This window comes from Mustela putorius, unplaced genomic scaffold, assembly GCF_011764305.1.
Source record: "Mustela putorius furo isolate JIRA1106 unplaced genomic scaffold, ASM1176430v1.1 tig00003901_pilon_pilon_pilon, whole genome shotgun sequence".
In the NCBI taxonomy this organism is placed as follows: domain Eukaryota; kingdom Metazoa; phylum Chordata; class Mammalia; order Carnivora; family Mustelidae; genus Mustela; species Mustela putorius.
Genome location: NW_025422049.1, coordinates 11,945,278 through 11,964,276, shown reverse-complemented (window position 1 = coordinate 11,964,276; position 18,999 = coordinate 11,945,278). Strand labels below are relative to the sequence as shown.

At 39.2% G+C, this 18,999-nt stretch overlaps 1 protein-coding gene across 7 annotated transcripts in view; it reads right to left on the bottom strand.

Annotated features, from left to right (window-relative positions):
* Positions 1–18,999, bottom strand: part of IL13RA2 (interleukin 13 receptor subunit alpha 2) — a 46,617-nt gene that overhangs the window by 19,402 nt on the left and 8,216 nt on the right. For 2 of the 7 annotated variants that reach the window (XM_013048459.2, XM_013048461.2), the window contains exons 2-3: positions 4,761–4,892; positions 864–987 (exon numbers count right to left, since the gene is read on the bottom strand). In XM_013048459.2, coding sequence (XP_012903913.1) covers positions 864–954 — 91 coding nt within the window. In that variant the 5' untranslated portion in view covers positions 955–987; positions 4,761–4,892. Of the gene's footprint in view, positions 1–863; positions 988–1,277; positions 1,342–4,760; positions 4,893–7,923; positions 8,070–14,201; positions 14,344–18,999 lie in introns of those variants that run through there. The other 5 variants (XM_013048460.2, XM_004777533.3, XM_013048458.2 and 2 more) reach the window with 5 other exon arrangements.

The window sequence follows — 18,999 nt, the reverse complement described above, 5'->3', positions numbered from 1 at the left end:
CCTTTCATTTTTGCCCATTTGTTCATTTTAATGCCTCTCATGATACATATTGAGGTGAAGAAAAGAATCTACAAAAAGATTGTAATTTGCGGTACAAATTATGATTTGACATGGGACCCCCACCAGGTACCAATAAAGAATGTCTCTATTGAGGATAAAATGACAACCCTATTGTTTCAATTCTTATACTTACAAATCTTTGTGAAATGAATTGTTCTGATTACCTTCTGTAATAAGGAAAATTCAGTAGACATGATTTAATAATTCTGTAATTATATTTAAATTTTACTTTTTAAAAAATTTTTATTTTTTTTTTAATTTCTTTTCAGCGTTCCAGAATTCATTGTTTAGGCACCCCACCCGGTGCTCCATGCAATATGTGCCCTCCACAATACCCACCACCAGGCTCACCCAACCTCCCACCCTTTGCCCCTCCAAAACCCTCAGTTAGTTCCTTAGAGTCCACAGTCTCTCATGATTCATCTCCCCCTCCAATTTCCCCCAACTCCCTTTAAATCTCTGCATATTTTTCCGTATTTATCTAATTATCTCAAAGATTAAGGACCACAAATAAGTTTCCAGTTAGTTGAGTATTAGGCAATGAGATTTCAGATAATTAACCTATTAGAAGACTATATGAAAAGGTCTGGAAAGTGTCTTTTAGTTTGACTTTTATCCTGCAAAATGTTTGTTACCATTAGTTACCTTAAACATGAGGCTGGCTAGTAAGAACATATCATTTGTGTATGGACTTCCTAAAATATTTCCAGTAATAATCTATCTACTTGTTATGCACTTCTACAGGGTAGGTTGAAAAGACAGTTAATATCCTAAAGTTTAAAAGTACTCCATTGTTGGTTTACCTTTTATCTCAGCATTTGAAGGCACAGAGACAAACGTTGTGCAGATAAGCAGGGTACAGAAGTGTCTCCCATCCAAATGAGCGAAAGCCATTTCTCCAAGATTAAATACCTTGAGATTTCCACTCTAAGAAGGAAAAATACATTTTAACTTTATATTACTTCAAATAACTAAGACTAAATGTGATTAAAAACACATTTGATAACTCTGTGTGCCTTAAACTAGGAATTAGGAAAACTGTGCCCCTTTGAACCATGGAAACAGAAAAAATCAGGTTTGGAACCAATAACCTAGAAAGGGAGGATTCTAGGCTCTTTTTTCCCTAACCAGTTAAAAAAAAAAGGCAAAACAAACATATAAACATATAACTGCTTGTATCCCTTCATATCGGCCCCCCAACATAGACTTTTCCATACATCACATGCTCTGGCCAGGATAGGATAACTTCAAATAACCTTCAGCCTGAAGACTGAGTCAGACCCACCAGAGGGTCCTTATTGGATCACAGTGGGCGTTATGACATCATTAATCTCCATAGCAACCCTCTCCCCTAGCAACAAGATACATACACTGATACATATACTCTTTTCTGAGATTAAAAAGCATTTGAAAGTTATCTGATTACCAAGAAAGCACAGAACCTACACCAAAGCCTCAGACTTTTTTTGCTCCATAAGTATTAAACCACCATCCTCTACTCTCTATCTGTTTCTGTTTGCTGTATCAGCAAATAGCATTCTCATCTTCCCAGTTGCCCAAACTAGAAACCTGGGAGTTCAACTTCTCCCTCTCCCATACAACCTCTCCCATTATCACTACCCCTTCCAAGATGAGGAACTTATCATTAGGATTTCATTATCCAGTCTTTCTTGTCTCCAAACCATCCTCCATACCACATACAGCCAGAATGACCTCTCTAAAAAGCAAATCTCTTTTCACCTGTTTCTTAAAACAACACTTCACTGTCATAGAATACAACTTAATAGTCTTTACATTCTTGAAGAATATTGGTTGTATGACCGAAATTTAAAGGATTCATGTCTCCACATAACGACTTAATCAAAAACCACTCTTCTTTCAAAGAAAAATCACTACTCCCAATTTTATACTTCTCCTTGAGTCTATACTCCTGGAACCAACAATTTCACAGGAAGTTAACGAGTAAAAGTCACTATACCAATATTTAGTGATTACCTTTCTTTTCTCTTACATAAATTCATTAAGCAGGGGAGACCCTCTCTCCCTGTACCACCCTCTTCAACCTACCTGGACCGTCTGTAACATTCTAATGTTGCTAGGTTTCAATTATTATCACACAGGACCTTGAGATCAAACTATTAAAGCCAGCCATGTATTTTGGAGGCTATGTTAGCCCAGCCTCATTTATATGTTGGGAAGTAAAACTCAGACTTGCCCAAGATTACAAAGCAAGTTAGTAACAGAGCTGGAAATAAGACAGAAACATGATCTCCCTAACTCAGTGTACTTCCACCCTATGCTGGATCCCACGCGTTTGAGAGTTATGAAACCTTCCTCTGGGACTCCAGCATTTAAGTCTTCCTTCAATTAGCTAGCCAGGCTGAGACCACACCATGCTCTTGTTTTTCTATGTCTCATAAAATCATAAAAGAATAACATTTCTCTTACTAATGTTGGGTTCGTGGTCAAAGGAGCGAGACTGATACAAAGCGAAGGTCAAGCCAAGCTTTATTTTGCGCCAAGAATCGAGAATCAAACTGACTGGCCAGGGCCATCTCTTGCAAAGAGGAGACCTCTCTCTGCCTTATAGGCTAGCTTTTAAGGGCAAAGGCCATGTGGTTGGGCTTGGCCACGCACAGGTGGCCAATGAGATTGTAACACACAGAGAAAGCTGCACAGTCATGCTAGCTCACGCATGGGTGGCCAATTGAATTACAATTTACCCTAGTACATATTTGACCTAGCCTATCACTTTGGTCAGAATTAGCGCCCAAAAGGTGTCCAGAGGGCAGGGCCCATACTCCTTGGTAGCTAAGGAGACAGTATGCTCCCCATTGATCAGATACCTCCACCTGGCCTGTCCCGCCCTTGTATTTGGGCTTTGTTACCTAGGACTGGTTTCTGGGACTTGTTTTTAAGTAAGTTCCCGGGGGGGGGGGCGTGGGCACAGGGTCAGTTTAAGTTTTACTGCATAAACAACAAAATCATTGTTTAACCAGATGGAGCTGCTCTGGCTAAGTAGGCTTACACTAAGATCGAATAAATCTCCCTCAATTCCTCCCTGCCAACATGCAAACCCATTGCTGTCCTCTAAAGCATCTGTAAGTAGTAGGTAGGCCTGTCAACAGATCTTCCACAGAGCTGCTCTCATGGATTGAGATGAACACTCTGGTTACATTCTCATCTAAGGCAGCACATAGGTCTGACAAAGAGAAATCCCTTCCTATTCCTAATAAGAACGAATCCAATCAGAACTCCCTTAAACTGCTCCCAGAAAGATCTTGAAGTTCTCTCTTCTTTATCAATCTGTCCTTATATATTTTCATAGACCTGTTTCATGTGCAGCACAAATGGTGAGAGTTAAAAATCCTTTGTTTCTGCTCCATTTTTAAGTTACTGAAATTTGATTTCGGCTACCAAATCGCATATTTCCTACATCGGCCCAACACATTTAAGCAAAGATAGGAAATGGAATAGTCACTTCCTGAGTCAACTTTTCTATAAATCTATGAAAGGAGTCCCCTGAATTTCAATGCACTTAGGGCCCCACCTAGACTTTCACACACAAATGAATGTGAAGACAACTCTTTCCTTGGTTTCCGGGTTACAAGATTGCCACTTGAGCAATGAGGTGCTTTACGTACTATGTGGTTACCAGGAAAGACAGGATTTTTCACAAGAGGGGAAAGAACCTGAAGGCAAAGGGAAAATAGGGGATGGAAACACAGACATACAAAATTTAAAACAGTTTCTGGTAAATTCTCCACCCCAGCCCACAGTTAACAACCACTGTTAACAACAAACCCCATCTGGTCTTAACTCCTTATTTTTAAAAATGAGGACATACCAAGAGAGTTAGATGAACTGTAGACTCGCACAACTTACTGTTGTGTACCGGAGGTAGGACTGAAAACCAGATCTCATGATCCCTTTCCACTGACTAAACAATAAATTTTCTTGTTATAAGGAGTCTGTGCTGAGCCCATTTTACCAGAAGCCTCCCCTAACCTTGTTCAGCCTACCATCACCACCCAAACCATCAACCCAGCACACAGTTTTACCAGCATGACCTTTCTGGCAGAATAATAATTGAGAAAGTATTTACTGAGCACTTTTTTTTTTTTTGCCAGATGCATTTCCAGGTAAATCTTGTCCAGGATACAATGTATAAGTGACAAATCATAATATCCATAATAATAGCAATCCTCCTACTATTTATTCAGCATTCACAGCATTCCAGGCACTACTCTGTGCTAAGCAACACACATACATTATATCATATGATACATAGTCAGCCTTGGATGCACATAGTATTTTCACGCCCATTTTAAAGACCAGAAGCTAAGTCACAGAGAAATTAAACAACTTCCTGTAAGTCACACGGACCATAAATAATGAAGCTTGGTTTGAATCCAGACAGTTTAGTACCAGAGTCCTTGATGACAACCACTAGGCTAGACATTTTCCACTGTTAAGATTAATGTGGAGGTCAGCTTCCAGTTTCTACCCATTCAGTTTCACACAACACTATTGCTTAAACAGTTTCCCGCTGAGAATCTCCTTTGGAATGGCAAGCCTAAACTATTTCCTGTTTTCAGCCTCACTTCCCCACCTCTTCAAAGCCATGCTACATAATGCTCTTGTTCTAGGAGTTGGGCGAAGATAATCCTTGCATGACTGGAGAAACTCCAGGTACTTACCAATAATACGGTTTCTCAAGAAATGAATTATCATAGGCAATTATCACAGGTCCTTCTTTTTTTCTCTTCTTCACTTCAGAGACATTAATTAAAATCTCTAACACTTCCCTTCCTGTCTGATGAACAAGCACACTGGAAAAAAAAAAAAAGATAGTGTTCCTGAAATAGCCAGCATGTCTATGGCCATAACACCCTGAACGCGCCCGATCTCGTCTGAAATAGCCAGCAGGCCAGGATATGGATTCTGCAATACACAAGACAGGGAGGTTATGGGTGGGGCTAAAAGCATCTAAAACAAATTTAGAATTACAGCAGGGAATGTAAAAGCTGACAGGACTAATTAATCTTTGGATAAACAAACAGATATATAGCTGAGGAACTTGTTAAAACAAAAGGCACAATGGTCTAAGTATCAACTGGGATTTCAGCACTGCCTCAACCACTAATGTTCCTGGAAGCAAATTATAATTCAATTCCCATTTATACAATAGAGGTAATGACACCGGCCTGGCAGATTCGTGCTGAAGACTAAAGGAAACAATGTATGTGAAAGGACTATAATTAAATTATTATATTAATTAATTATTATATTAATTAATTAATAATTATTATATTAACTTAAATTGCTCTGTATGCTTAGGAGGAGTTTGCTTCTGAGCACCTTACTACTAATCACAATTTTGAAAATAACTTGCTGAAATAATTTTGAAAATACACATTTGCTCCTACTAATTCAGGAAAATTGATCCATCCACAGTTGATAAGTAGACAGTTATCAACCTCCAACTTCCACTACCCTTATTGATCATCAGTTGCCTCTACTGATACTTGTCTTAATAACAAAAGCTTCACACATTCTCTTATCTTTTACAATTTACAAAGAACTGCTTAAATTATTCTAACAAATCCGCAGGTGTATAAGGTTGGTATTACATATTTACAGTCAGTAACATTGCAGCTTAGAGAAGAGATATGACTGGCACAAGATCCCACAGCTGATACAATCTTTATGGAAAGGCAAGGTAAAAGAAGTAAGGGACAGAAATGTTGCAAGCCTAAGAATGCAGTCACTTACATAATATGGCTTTATGGAAAAGTTCCATTTCTGCCTTGACAAAGAAATACAAAAAGACTATTCCAAACTATCTGAAATGACCACAGCTTCTTGTTTCATTTATAAAGGCAGTGAACAAGTTCCAGAGACAAATAATAATGGAGTTTTGTAATGCCACTAAAGCGATCTCTAAAAAAAACACATAAAGTATGGCCATGTCATTTATGTTGCCATTAGACTGAGAAACCAGTGTTACAAAATTTGAGAATTTCCATTCACATTATTTAAGGTATCTAAAAAAATCAGCCAAAGCAGTAAGTAAGAATAGGGCTTGGAGAAAAAGAAAATGGGAAAATGGGAAGTACAGCTTAAGGAGAGAAAAATAGAAAAGTGGGGTGATGGTAAAGGCTTAAATCTCATCTGCGGACAAAACAATTTATGTGGTCTTAAGTGAGAAGGCACACCGACTAGGAGATCTGGGCTCTAGTACCAACTTTATCAGGGGATTTAGAAAATAATAATAACAGGAACTAGAGTTCTTTGAACTCTCACCAGGTGTCAAGCTCTGTGCCAGATGCTTGATCTGTGATGAGGCAACAGAAGGCTCCGGAAGAGAAAAGCGTAAACTGACACCCTGCAGTCACTCCAGGGTGGGACAGGTGTGACATTCTTCCAGGAATCTCCCAACTATCTTAAGGTTAATACCTTGCCAGAGGTAAAAACAACCTTAGCTTGATAATAGCCAGGCCTCCAGTATCCTGAGGTTCTTCTTTAACATATAAATATCCTTTTGTAACCTCTTTTTCCTTACTTCTCCCAACTCCAGAGTATCAAATCAGCCACCCCTCAAGATCCTGCAGCAGCTCTTTCTGCCCAGGGATCCTGTCCCCATGCTTTAATAAAACACCTTTTTGCACCAAAGACCTCCCAAGAATTCTTCCTTGGTCATTGGCTCCAGACTTAACTCCACTGAACCTCACCTATATTTCTAAAACCACATCAATATGGATTAGCTCACTTAGGTCTCACAAACATTGATAGTTACTGTATTATTATCCCAATATTACAAATGAGTCATTTGAGGCTCAGAAAAGTTAAAGTACTCAAGGTCATATAATTTAAGCAAGAGAAGATGTGTATGTCTGATTCTTAAAGACTTGTTCCTTTTAACATATAATGCCTTTCAACTAATCTCACTTTAGTGAAGCTAAATTTCCTTTCAAACAAGTTCTCCCTGGGATATCATTCTGTTTCATTAGTTAATCTGCTGTGTATCCATGCATGGTTTCAGGATGTCACTCAAAAGTACTAGCTTCCCAAATAACTGACCTCCTTTCCAGGAGACCACCCGACATGCACAAAAGTCTAGTTACAGCTTCTGGCCTATGGCCATGACTCAGCATTATAATCAGCACCTCTGGAACCTGCCAGATCCTGAGGCCTGACAACATGCTGAGATCAATACGTGGATCAATCAGCATATGAACTAGTGGTGAGTCAAATTCAATTTAAGTTTCAGTGGAGTAATTCGTAAAGAATGCTAAAGATGACTGTGTACTTTCAAACACACACACATACACACACACACACAACTTTGAATCAGGCAGATTCCTCATACTTGCCACTAGTCAAGTGTAAGTCACCTCCCACAAAAATACACAAAAACTTTAGGCACATGCTGAATGATAAAAATCATTGTAGAGCAATGAAATACAGGTAGGATCTCTTTTCAACACATACCACTTTAACAACCGGTTATCTATAATATGATTATATCTGTGCCCTTGACAACATTACATTCTAACACTGTATACAAAAAAAAATCCTTCCTGTAGATGATTTCCTGTATGACACCCTGAGTTCATCCAGCGAACAAGTTTCCAAAAGCATGCACAAAGCCAGTGAATTCAGTTTTGAGCTACAATAGCCACTGCCAGTTTTACAGTGTTAATTCATGAAGCAGTTTGCACATTTCAGAATCAGTCCCTAATCTGAGACAATCAGAGCATTATTAGTTTATAACCCCACCCCACTTTTATAACCCTTTAAAGAAAAGCCCCCACTTCATCCACTTCCTAGAGCAGGTCAAATTGTTATTATGAAATATACCTTACACTCTATTCAAGTGAAGTCACAGCTGTAAAGCAATGCAGCATCTTGAAAGGCACCACTTCTCTGGAGCTGGCAAAACAATCTCTTTTGTTCAACACCCTTCTCCCCACTACCAGATGCTCCCAAATACTTGTCAGCAAGCAAACACTGTGTACTCAAAACATTAATTTCGCGTTACTTCGCGTAACAACTTCAAAAGTAAATAATACAGTGTGCCCCACCCCCTCCAATTAAGTAAAAACAGAATACAAAATGTACCACACCAGGGTTTGTTTTGTTTTGTTTTTTAAGACTTTACTTATTTATTTGACAGAGAGCACAATCAGGGGGAGAGGCAGGCAGAGGAAGAGGGAGAAGCAGAGTCCCTACTGAGCAAGGAGCCAGGTGCACCAGATCCCAGGACCCTGGGATCATGACCTGAGCCAAAGACTGACAAGACTGACAAAGCTTAACAGACTGAGCCACCCAGGAGTCCCACCACAGCAGGGTTTATATGACTTCAAGGTTATTCTACCAGTATATTTCTTCATGTCCATGAGGTATAAACTGCAAATACATGAAAATATGGTATTATATCATATATATAATATATATTATATCATATATAATATCATATATAATACCATCAATTACAGTAAGGAACGCTAAGAAAAACATATGAATATTTCTATCATGTATTCATTATTTAATAATTAGTTTTGAAAGCCTACTACATGCTAGGCCTTCTTCCAGGCATGAGGGATATAACAGTGTACAAGACCAAAAAAACCTGCATCTCATAAAGATAGGCAGGCTGTAGACCATAGTAATGAGTTTCTCATTTATTTTAGTAAAATGGGAGACAACTGGGCAGTTGTGAGTATAGTGACACCATGTGTGGAAGGAAAGGGTAGAAGCAATAATACAGGCTAAAGCTGATGGTGATGGGGATCAAGTTGATGGCAGTGGAGATGCTGATAGGATCTACTGATGGATTAAGTACAGACCATCAGAGGATGATGTCTCTATTTTTGTTGTGGGCAACTGGGTAATTATTTATGTAGCTTGGGGATGATGGACAAGGGATCAGCTTTGTATGTTTCAATTTAAGCTGCCTAACTAAACATCCAAGGGAGGAAGATGAATAGTTGGATAGTTGCCTCTGTTAGGGGAAAGAGCAGAGATACAGATAAATATTTGACAGTCACCCATATATAGACAGTATTTAAAGACACAGGAACAACTGAAGTCCCCAAGGGTATAAAAGAAATGAAATAAAGAAAAGAGGACCAAGAACTGAGATCTGAGACCCTCCAATATATTGAGGTCAAAGAAATGAGGATGTACCAACAAGGGAGACTAAGGAGAGGCCAGGGAGATAAGAGGAAAATCTAGAGCTTGTAATGCCCTAGAAACCAAGTAAAGAAAATATTTCTAAGAGTGATAGATAATGTCAAAAGTTGCTGATTGGACAAGATGAGACCTGAAAAAAATCTAATGGATTTGGCAAATAGGAAATAGTTGGTGACACTGATAAGGGAACAGGTGGAATATCCAGAGCAAAACTCAGTTGTAAGTGGGTTCAGGAAAGAATGGATGAGCCAATGGAGACAATGAGTACAGTTAACTCTGCTAAAAGTTTGCTATAAAGGAACATGGGTCCCTTTAGGGAGATCATAGGTGCTCCTGCTAGGAGGCAATCACACATTTCTTTCCTCTTAAAAACATAAATGGAGAACATCTCACATGAAGGTTTGATCCTACTTTTTCCTGGAATTTTTTTTTTTTTAAAGATTTACTTATTTATATGAGAGAGAGAGAGAGCACTTCTAGAGGATAGGGCAGAGGGAGAGAGAATCCTTTTTTCTTTTTTTTTTCCTTTTTTTTTTTTTTTAAGATTTATTTATTTTAGGGGCACCTGGGTGGCTCAGTGGGTTAAAACCTCTGCCTTTGGCTCAGGTCATGATCCCAGGGTCCTGGAATCGAGCCCCACATCGGGTTCTCTGCTCAGCGGGAAACCTGCTTCCTCCTCTCTTTGCCTGCCTCTCTGCCTACTTGCGATCTCCATCTGTCAAATAAATAAATAAAATCTTAAAAAAAAAAAAAGATGTATTTATTTTATTTTAGAGAGAGAGCATGTGTGCACGAGCCGGGGGAATGAGCAGAGGGAGAAGGGAAGCAGATTTCCCGCTGAGTGGGGACCCTAAGGCTGGGCTCAAACTCTGGACCCTGAGATCACAACCTGAGAAGGATCCAAGAGTAGGACACTCAACCAACTGAGCCATCCAGGTGCCCTGAGGGAGAAAGAACCCTTAAGCAGACTACATGCTAAGTGTGGAGCCCAACTTGGGGCTCAACCTCACAACCCGGAGATTACAACCCGAGCCAAAACCAAGAGTCAGACACACAACTTGCTGCACCACCCAAGTGTGCTTCCTTGGATTTTTGTCATACCTGTTCAGGAATGGCAGGTGTTCTTATTTGAGGAATGCAGGCGAAAGTAGTTTAGAATTGTAATATGAAAGGGTATCATACCAAGGCAGAACATTTTTTCTAGGGCAACTAGAACCTAACAAAATTTAGTTTCATCAGTGATTACTTTAACAAATAGTTTCCATCTGCTCAAATTATTTTGCAAAGCTATCTCCAACTTCTTGCATTTCTAATGAAATAATATTTTTTTTAAAGTACCATTTCTCCAGACTATAGAACACCTTTACTTTCTATGAGAAATAAGAGATTTCATTTTTTTTCCTTCTAAATTTGTCTTTTGCAGCAAAAGTCATCAGAAACAATTTTATTTTTATAAGGCACATACAAAATTCAGCTGTTAGTCTAGAAAGATAATTGAAGATCTGAATTGAAAAATATCAGAGATTCTGGTTCCTGTCCCGATTTCAAAGTGCAAAATAGGAACATATAGTCTTTATCATATGTTGAAAACTTTGAAACTGAGGGATCAAACAATACAACTGGACATACTCCCAGAGTTCCAGTAAGTGCATCTCTCTAGGCTAGAGGATTTGTATTCTGGTTTACAGAATATCTGAGACTCAGACCATGGATGGTAGCTAATCCATCATTTCAGGCTCTTGCTCTTTGCTTCTTCTCCCTCATGCCCCTCTGCCACCTGCTCCCACTTTCTTTTCTCTTCTGATTCTATTTTTTTTCCCTCTTTTCCTTTTTTTTTTTTTAAGGATTTTATTTATTTGTTTGACAGACAGAGATCACAAGTAGGCAGAGAGGCAGGCAGAGAGAGGGGGAAGCAGGCTCCCCGCTGAGCAGAGAGCCAGATGCAGGGCTCGATCCCAGCCAGGAACCCAGGATCATGACCTGAGCCAAAGGCAGAGGCTTTAACTCACTGAGCCACCCAGGCGCCCCCCTCTTTTCCTTTGTCTGACTGATGTTTCTCTTTTCCATTAAGTAGAAATTAATATATTTTTGGATCACTAGCTGTCCTCATTTTTAAAACACTGGAGCATTCTCTCTTCTCAATGCATTTTCTTTGGCTTCAGAATAATCACTTAATCACTTGAAGATTAAACCAGTTATTGATTGATTGATTGATTGATCGATATTTTTTATTTTTTTTTAAAGATTTTATTTTTTTACTTGACAGAGAGATCATTAGTATGCAGAGAAGCAGGAAGAGAGAGGGGGAAGCAGGCTCCCCACCGAGCAGAGATCCCGATGTGGGGCTCGATCCCAAGACCCTGAGATCATGACCAGAGCCAAAGGCAGAGGCCTAACCCACTGAGCCACTCAGGCGACCCAGTTTTGTTTTGTTTTTTAATTACCATATAATGTACTATTTATTTCAGGGGCACAGGTCTGTGATTAATCAGTCTTACACATTTCACAGCACTTACCATAGCATATACCCTCCACAATGTCCATCGTCTAGCCACGCTATCCCTCCCACCACCCCATCCCCTCCAGCAACCTTCAAAAGATTAAACCAATTTTGTAACCTTGTAAGCTTACTTTTTAAAAGTGCTTATGATAGAGGAGCCTGGGTGTCTTTGTCAGTTGAGCATCTGATTCTTAGTTTCATGATCAGGTTTCATGACCTGACATGATCAGGTCATGATCTCGGTTGTGAAATTGAGCCCAGCGTCAATCTCTGTGCTCAGCAGAGAGTCTGCTTCAGATTCTCTCTCCCTCTCTCTTTGCCACCCCCCAAAATAAATAAATCTTTTTTAGAAAAGTACTTTTCTAAAGTGACCCAAAAAAGAGTTATTTTTTTACTTGTATGTTGACAGAGATTTCTTGCTCTTCAGTTGACTTATTGCCCTTCATAAAAATGCATTCCCTTCTTTAAGAGAACTGGTTTTTATAATCATATCTGCTTAAAGGTTCAAAATCCACTTCATAATCCTAAGTGATAGGTCTGCCTACCTACCCAGTTTCTCACTGTTTTTGATAGCTGCTTTTGAGCTTCAGTGAGACAATATTTCCTAAGTGACTTTAGAGCCCTCTCATCAAAATGCAACCTCAAAATTTCTATTTTTTCAGCCTGACCTTTGACTGTTGTATTGGTGCTGACATAGTCATAGGCATCCATCCAGATCTTCATTTCACAGACATTTCCTGAGTATCCATTTTGCACTCAAGGCTACAGATATGAAAACAAGCAAGATATAGTGTTCCCTACCCTAAAGTCTACTCAAGGAGCATTTAAAATTTAAAAAAAAAAAAAAATTACTACATATCTATTAGAATGGCCCAAATCTGGAACACTGACAACAGATGAGAAAGAGGATGTGGAGCAACAGGAATGACCATTCATTGCTGGTGGTAATGCCAAGTAGTACACCCACTTTGGAAGACAGTTGGGTGATTTCTTAAAAGCTAAACACATTCTTACTATACCATCCAGCAAACAAACTCATTGGTATTTACCCAAAGAAGTCAAAAACTTAGGTCTACACAAAAATCAGAGCATAGATCTTTCTAGCTGTTTTATTTTAACTACTAAAATTTAGAAGCAACCCAAGATGTCTTTCCAGTAGGTGAACAGATAAATAAACTATGGTATATCCAGACAATAGAATATTATTTAGTGCTAAGAAGAAATGAGTTATCAAGCCATGAAAAGACGTGGAAGAACCTTAAGTGCCAATTACTTAGTGAAAGAAGCCAATCTGAAAAGGCTGCATACTATGTGATTCCAATTATATGACATCCTGGAAAAGCCAAAAGTATGAAGACAATAAGCAGATCAATGGTTTCCAGGGATTGAGGTGATGAAGAGGGATGAATAGGTAGAGCAAAGGATATTTAGGGCAGCAAAAACACTCTATGTGATACTATAATAGTGTATACATGCCATTATACGTTTGTTCAAATACATAGAATGTACAATCATCAAGAGTAAACCTTTAATGTAAGCTATGGACTTTGAGTGATAAGGCCAGGTCAACATAGGCTCATCAATTGTAACAAATGAACCACTGTCATGTGGGATATTGAAAATGGGAAGGCTATGCATGTGTGGGAGCAGAGGGCATATGAGAAATTTCTATACCTTCCTTTTTATTTTCCTATGAATCTAAAATTAATCTTTTAAAAATAAATTCTATAAACTTAGAGTTAAATAAATTATAATTCAAGCAAAATTAATAAAGTGTGAGCCTTCTCTCAGGCTACTGGTAGAAATACAAATTGGTATAATCATTTTTGGAGGGGGTGCAGCTAACATTACTGTTTCATAATATTCATCTTCTTCAGTAGTAACGGAGTCCCCAAGGTTTAGCAGGAAACATGGCCACACAAAATGGAGACTACATTTCTGAACATCTTCTCAGCTACATGTGACATGTACTGAAGTTCTGGCCCAAGACATATAAATGGAAGTGTCATCTCCAATCTCTGGGTCACATCTTTTTTTATTTTTTTTAATTTAAATTCAATTTAGTAGGGTGCCTTGGTGGCTCAGTCGGTTAAGTGGCTGCTTTTGGCTCAGGTCATGATCCCAGAGTCCTGGGATCAAGCTCCATATTGGGCTCCCTGGGAGCCCATTTCTCCCTCTCCTATTCACTTGTGTTCTCTCATGCTATCTCTGTTGCTATCTCTGTCTCTTTCTTTTTCAAATAAATAAATAAATTCTTTAATAATTAATTAAATAATTTATTAGTTCGATTTAGTTAACATATACTGTATTATTAGTTTCAGGGGTAGAATTTAGTGAGTCATCAGTTACATACAATACCCAGTGCTCATTCCATCAAGTGCCCTCTTTAATGCCCATCATTCAGTTACCCTATCCCCCCTGCCACCACCTCTCTAGGTCTTACCTTTAAAAAGAATGAATGTTTTCTCCTCTTCCCCTTTCTTCCTTTCTCTATCCTGCTGCTTTGAATATGGTTTTGGTAGGGGCGCCTGAGTGGCTCACTTGGTAAAGTGTCTGACTTTGGCTCAGGTCATGATCTCAGGATCCGGGGACCGAGCCCCAATGTCAGTGTCAGGCTCTGCACTCAGTGGGGAGTCTGCTTCGACCTCTGCCCCTCCCCCTGTTCATTCCCTCTCTCTTTCAAATAAATACATAAAATCTTTAAAAAATATATTTTTAAAAAAGAATATGATCTTGGTAGTGAGCCACCTCAGATCAAGTAGATGAGGGAATCACCCTAGGTGTGGTAGAACAACGAGTTTGGGGTAGCCCCCCGCTCTTAATCTGATGGAATAAAGCTGCATATTCTTCCTACAGCCTTAGATTAGCCAACTCAAGACATTCAGGTGAGAGCAAAATAAACTACCTTCTTATTTAAGCAGAACCTATAACCTAATTAGAGGAGTATTTAGCATTGTGTATTAAAATACTTTAAAAGTTCATAACCTTTCAAGCACAAATTTCCATGAAATGAAAGATGTTTGCACTTACATAGTCCAACCCCTCGTTTTCTACATAGCCTGAGTCAAAAGCTCATTCTTGTAAAGGGCCACATTTAAACTCTGTAGCACTTTCTTTGGCAAAAACCTGCAACCTGATACCTGGGGTTGGGGAGGGTGGGGACATACTTGAACCACCCCACTTGTGAATATAATCACAAAATGCTGAAGTAGAAGCTTTTTACAATGACCAAAAAAACATTTCTTGACTCCCCCCTCTGAGGCCTTTGAAGTCCTTATAGCAACAGACAAGAGGATACAGGTGCTGGAGGACTCTATGGCCCTCTGGAGGTTCTGCTAGTAATAACTGCTCTTGTGAACCAGAGCACTTCCTCCCAACACCAGCTGCTGCCGTGGTGTTCTGAGATGTTGTGGTGATGCACTTACATATCTTTAATCAGACCTAATTTCTCCCTTTCCAGATATTGACAGTTCACCCCACATGCTTTGGCTATTATCAGGATACCCTGGAGTTCAAGTTTCCTCTCAATAAATGAGTACTGATTCCATCAAAAATGTACATTGTTCTTCCTGCAAAAGTGCTAGACAAAGCAAATGGCTGATTCCATTATTAGTGATTAGTCACTGCTGGATGAGCAAAGTCAAACACGCCTAGGGGAAAGAACACTACTTGTAATAGAATTACAACTTTAGAACGCGGTTTTGTCTTCCTTTACCTTAACATCCATGGGAAAGTTAGAATGACGAATACCTCCTACCCCCTAACTCCACTTCATTCCTTAGAAGTGGGTGGGGTGCTCCTCAGGAGTTCCTAGGCCCATCCCAGTCTATTGATACTTACTACCAAAACACAACAAGATATGTGTAGAAATTAGTTTCCACCATCTATCACCCTGGCTTAAAAATAAACGAGAAAACAGAGGCCAGAGAAATCAAACGATTTTCCCATAATCTCATTTCATTCTAGCTTAGATCTTCAAGTACTGCCACTCTGTTTATTTTTCTGTTTTGCAAAGACTTGACTATTTTTTCCCAAATTCATCCATCAGATTTGGTCTTGTTTCCCTTCTTTATGTCATCTAGAATGGCTTCCCTACCCCAAAATAAATTTGCCTCTCTGATTTTGCATCATAACTTCCTAACAAAATCCCAAACCTAATGAATTTAACTCTCAAGTCCCCCCTGTGCCTCTCACTGAGCAGGTAAGTGCTGATGGAACAAGTCCCACGCTCGGTTATTCCATGATAAAATCCTAACATTCCATTTTATATAAATCCACCCTACTACTCAAAAACATTATTATATGTCTCTGTTCAACTTCTTTTTTTTAATTAACATATTATGTAGGGGCACCTGGGTGGCTCAGTCCTTAGGTGTCTGGCTTCGGCTCAGGTCATGATCTCAGGGTCCTGATATCAAGCGCTACCTGCATCAGGCTCCCTGCTCAGTGGGGAGTCTGCTTCTCCCTCTCCCTCCTCCCCTGCTTGTGTTTCTTCTCTCACTGTCTCTTTCAAATAAATAAACAAAATCATTATATATATATATATATATATATATATATATATATATATATAGTGTATTATTTACCCCAGGGATACAGGTCTGTGAACCATCAGGCTTACACATTTCATAGCACCCACCATAGCACATATTTCCCCCAATGTCCATAACCCAGCTACCCTATCCGTACCCCCCACCCCCCAGCAACTCTCAGTTTGTTTCCTGAGATTAAGAGTCTTTTATGGTTTGTCTCCCTCCCAATCCCATCTTGTTCTATTTTTTCCTTCCCTACCCCCCACAACACGCCACTTTGGCTCTCAAATTCCTCATTTCAAGGAGATCATATGATAATTGGATTTCTCTGATTGGCTTATTTTGCTCAGCATAATACCCTCTAGTTCCATGCACATTGTTGCAAATAGCAAGGTTTTGTTTCTTTTGATGGCTGCATAGTATTCCATTATATATATATGTATACCACTTCTTCTTTTTTTTTTTTTTTTTTTTTTATTTTTTTTATTTTTTTTTTTTTTATAAAGATTTTTTTTTTTTTATTTATTTGACAGAGAGAAATCACAAGTAGGCAGAGAGGCAGGCAGAGAGAGAGAGAGGAGGAAGCAGGCTCTCCGCTGAGCAGAGAGCCCGATGCGGGACTCGATCCCAGGACCCTGAGATCATGACCTGAGCCGAAGGCAGCAGCTTAACCCACTGAGCCACCCAGGTGCCCCATATACCACTTCTTCTTTATCCATTCATTTGATGACGGACATCTAGGTTCTGTCCATAGTTTGGCTATTGTGGACATTGCTGCTATAAACATTCAGGTGCACGTGCCCCTTTGGATCACTACATTTGTAACTTTATGGTAAATACCCAGTAGTGCGATTGCTGGGTCATAGGGTAGCTCTATTTTTTTTTTTTTAAGATTTTATTTATTTATTTGACAGAGAGAGATCACAAGTAGGCAGAGAGAAAGGCAGAGACAGAGGCGGAAGCAGTCTCCCTGCTGAGCAGAGAGCCCGACATGGGGCTCGATCCCAGGACCCCGAGACCATGACCCGAGCCAAAGGCAGTGACTTAACCCACTGAGTCACCTAGGTGTCCCAGAGTAGCTCTATTTTTAATTTTTTAAAGAATCTCCATGCTGTTTTCCAGAGTGGCTGTACCAGCTTGCATTTCCACCAACAGTGGAAGAGGGTTCCCCTTTCTCCACATCCTCACCAATATCTGTTAATTTTAGCCATTTTGACTGGTGTGAAAAGCCTTTTTCTAATATCTTCAATCCTTTCCTACCCTCTCTTCCTTAGCATATGACCTTACCTCTTTAAAAACAAAATTAAGTCATCAGATGGAAATTCCTTCAATTTCCTGAATCCATATCTTCCCCACATCCTCCCTTCCTTCCCTCCTACTATAATAAAGGAAGTATATTTTCTACTATTGAAGATAAAATACCTCCTGTGTGTTTTGAATTCCTACCCTGCTCAGATTATCAGAAACCTTCAATTTAATTTTTTCCTTCTCTTTAATATCTTCAACATACATAAGATAAACATATATATGGATATAGCCAGATACATCCCATTAGCATTCAAACATGCTCATCTCTCCCAAGGCTTAAAAAACATAAACTACCTTGCCCACATATTTGCTTTCAGCTACTGCTCCAGTACTTCTTTATAACCAAGCTTCAAGAAAGAGTTGTCTATATTTACTATATTCTCCACATGCCCCCACTCACTCTTTATCACTTCATTTTCTTCTAGTTTTTTCCTTCATCCCACAAGTCCATGACTCTCTTAAAACAGGTCTCACCAGAATAACCTTAACCTTGACCAGAATAACCAATGACCTTCATATTGCTGAATCAATATTTTTCATTCCAACCTTGTTTCTCTCTTAACAACATTCACCTGTTTACCACCAACCTTAAAAAACTATTCCTTTGGCTTTTCTGACAACAGCTTCCCAGTTTTCCTTCTATCTCTCTGGCTATTCATCTTACTTCATTTTTAGGCTTATCCCTTATACATCAGAGTTCTTTGGTCCTCATTTCTTCTGACCCTATGTTCTCCCTAGATAATTTTATCTGTTCCTATACCTTCCATTACCATCACTATGACAATGACTTTCAAACGTATATTTCTCATCCAAACTAGTGCTCTAAGCCCCAGATTTATATATCTAATTGTTTTCTTAAGATCTTCACTTGGAAGTCTCAAACACACCTCAAATGCAACCAAAAACCAAAATCATGATCTTCCATCTGAAAATGGGTCTTATTGCCAGAGATGTAGTTTCAAGGTATAGTAGTTCCATCTTACTAGTTATCAGTGGTGTCCATTCCACAGTACAAGCCAGAAACCAGGCACCCTAGACACCTGACATTACATCTCCCATGTCCAATCCATAATCAAATTCATTTCAGTTTTCAAATAGCCCTTGAAACTACTTATATCCATCTATACCCCTCCAATAGTAGTCCAAATCAAATCACCATCATAATTTGCCTGGACTTAAAATAATAATTTCTTTAAAAAAAAAAAAAACAATCTGGGGGCAACTGTGTGGCTCAGGCTAAAAGAGTCTGCTTTCAGCTCAGGTCATGATCCCAGGGTCCTGTATTGGGCCCCACACTAGGCTCCCTGCTCAGTGGGAAGAGGCCTGCTTCTCCCTCTCCTACTCCTTCTGCTTGTGTTCCTTCTCTTGCTGTGTCTCTCTCTGTCAAATAAATAAATAAAA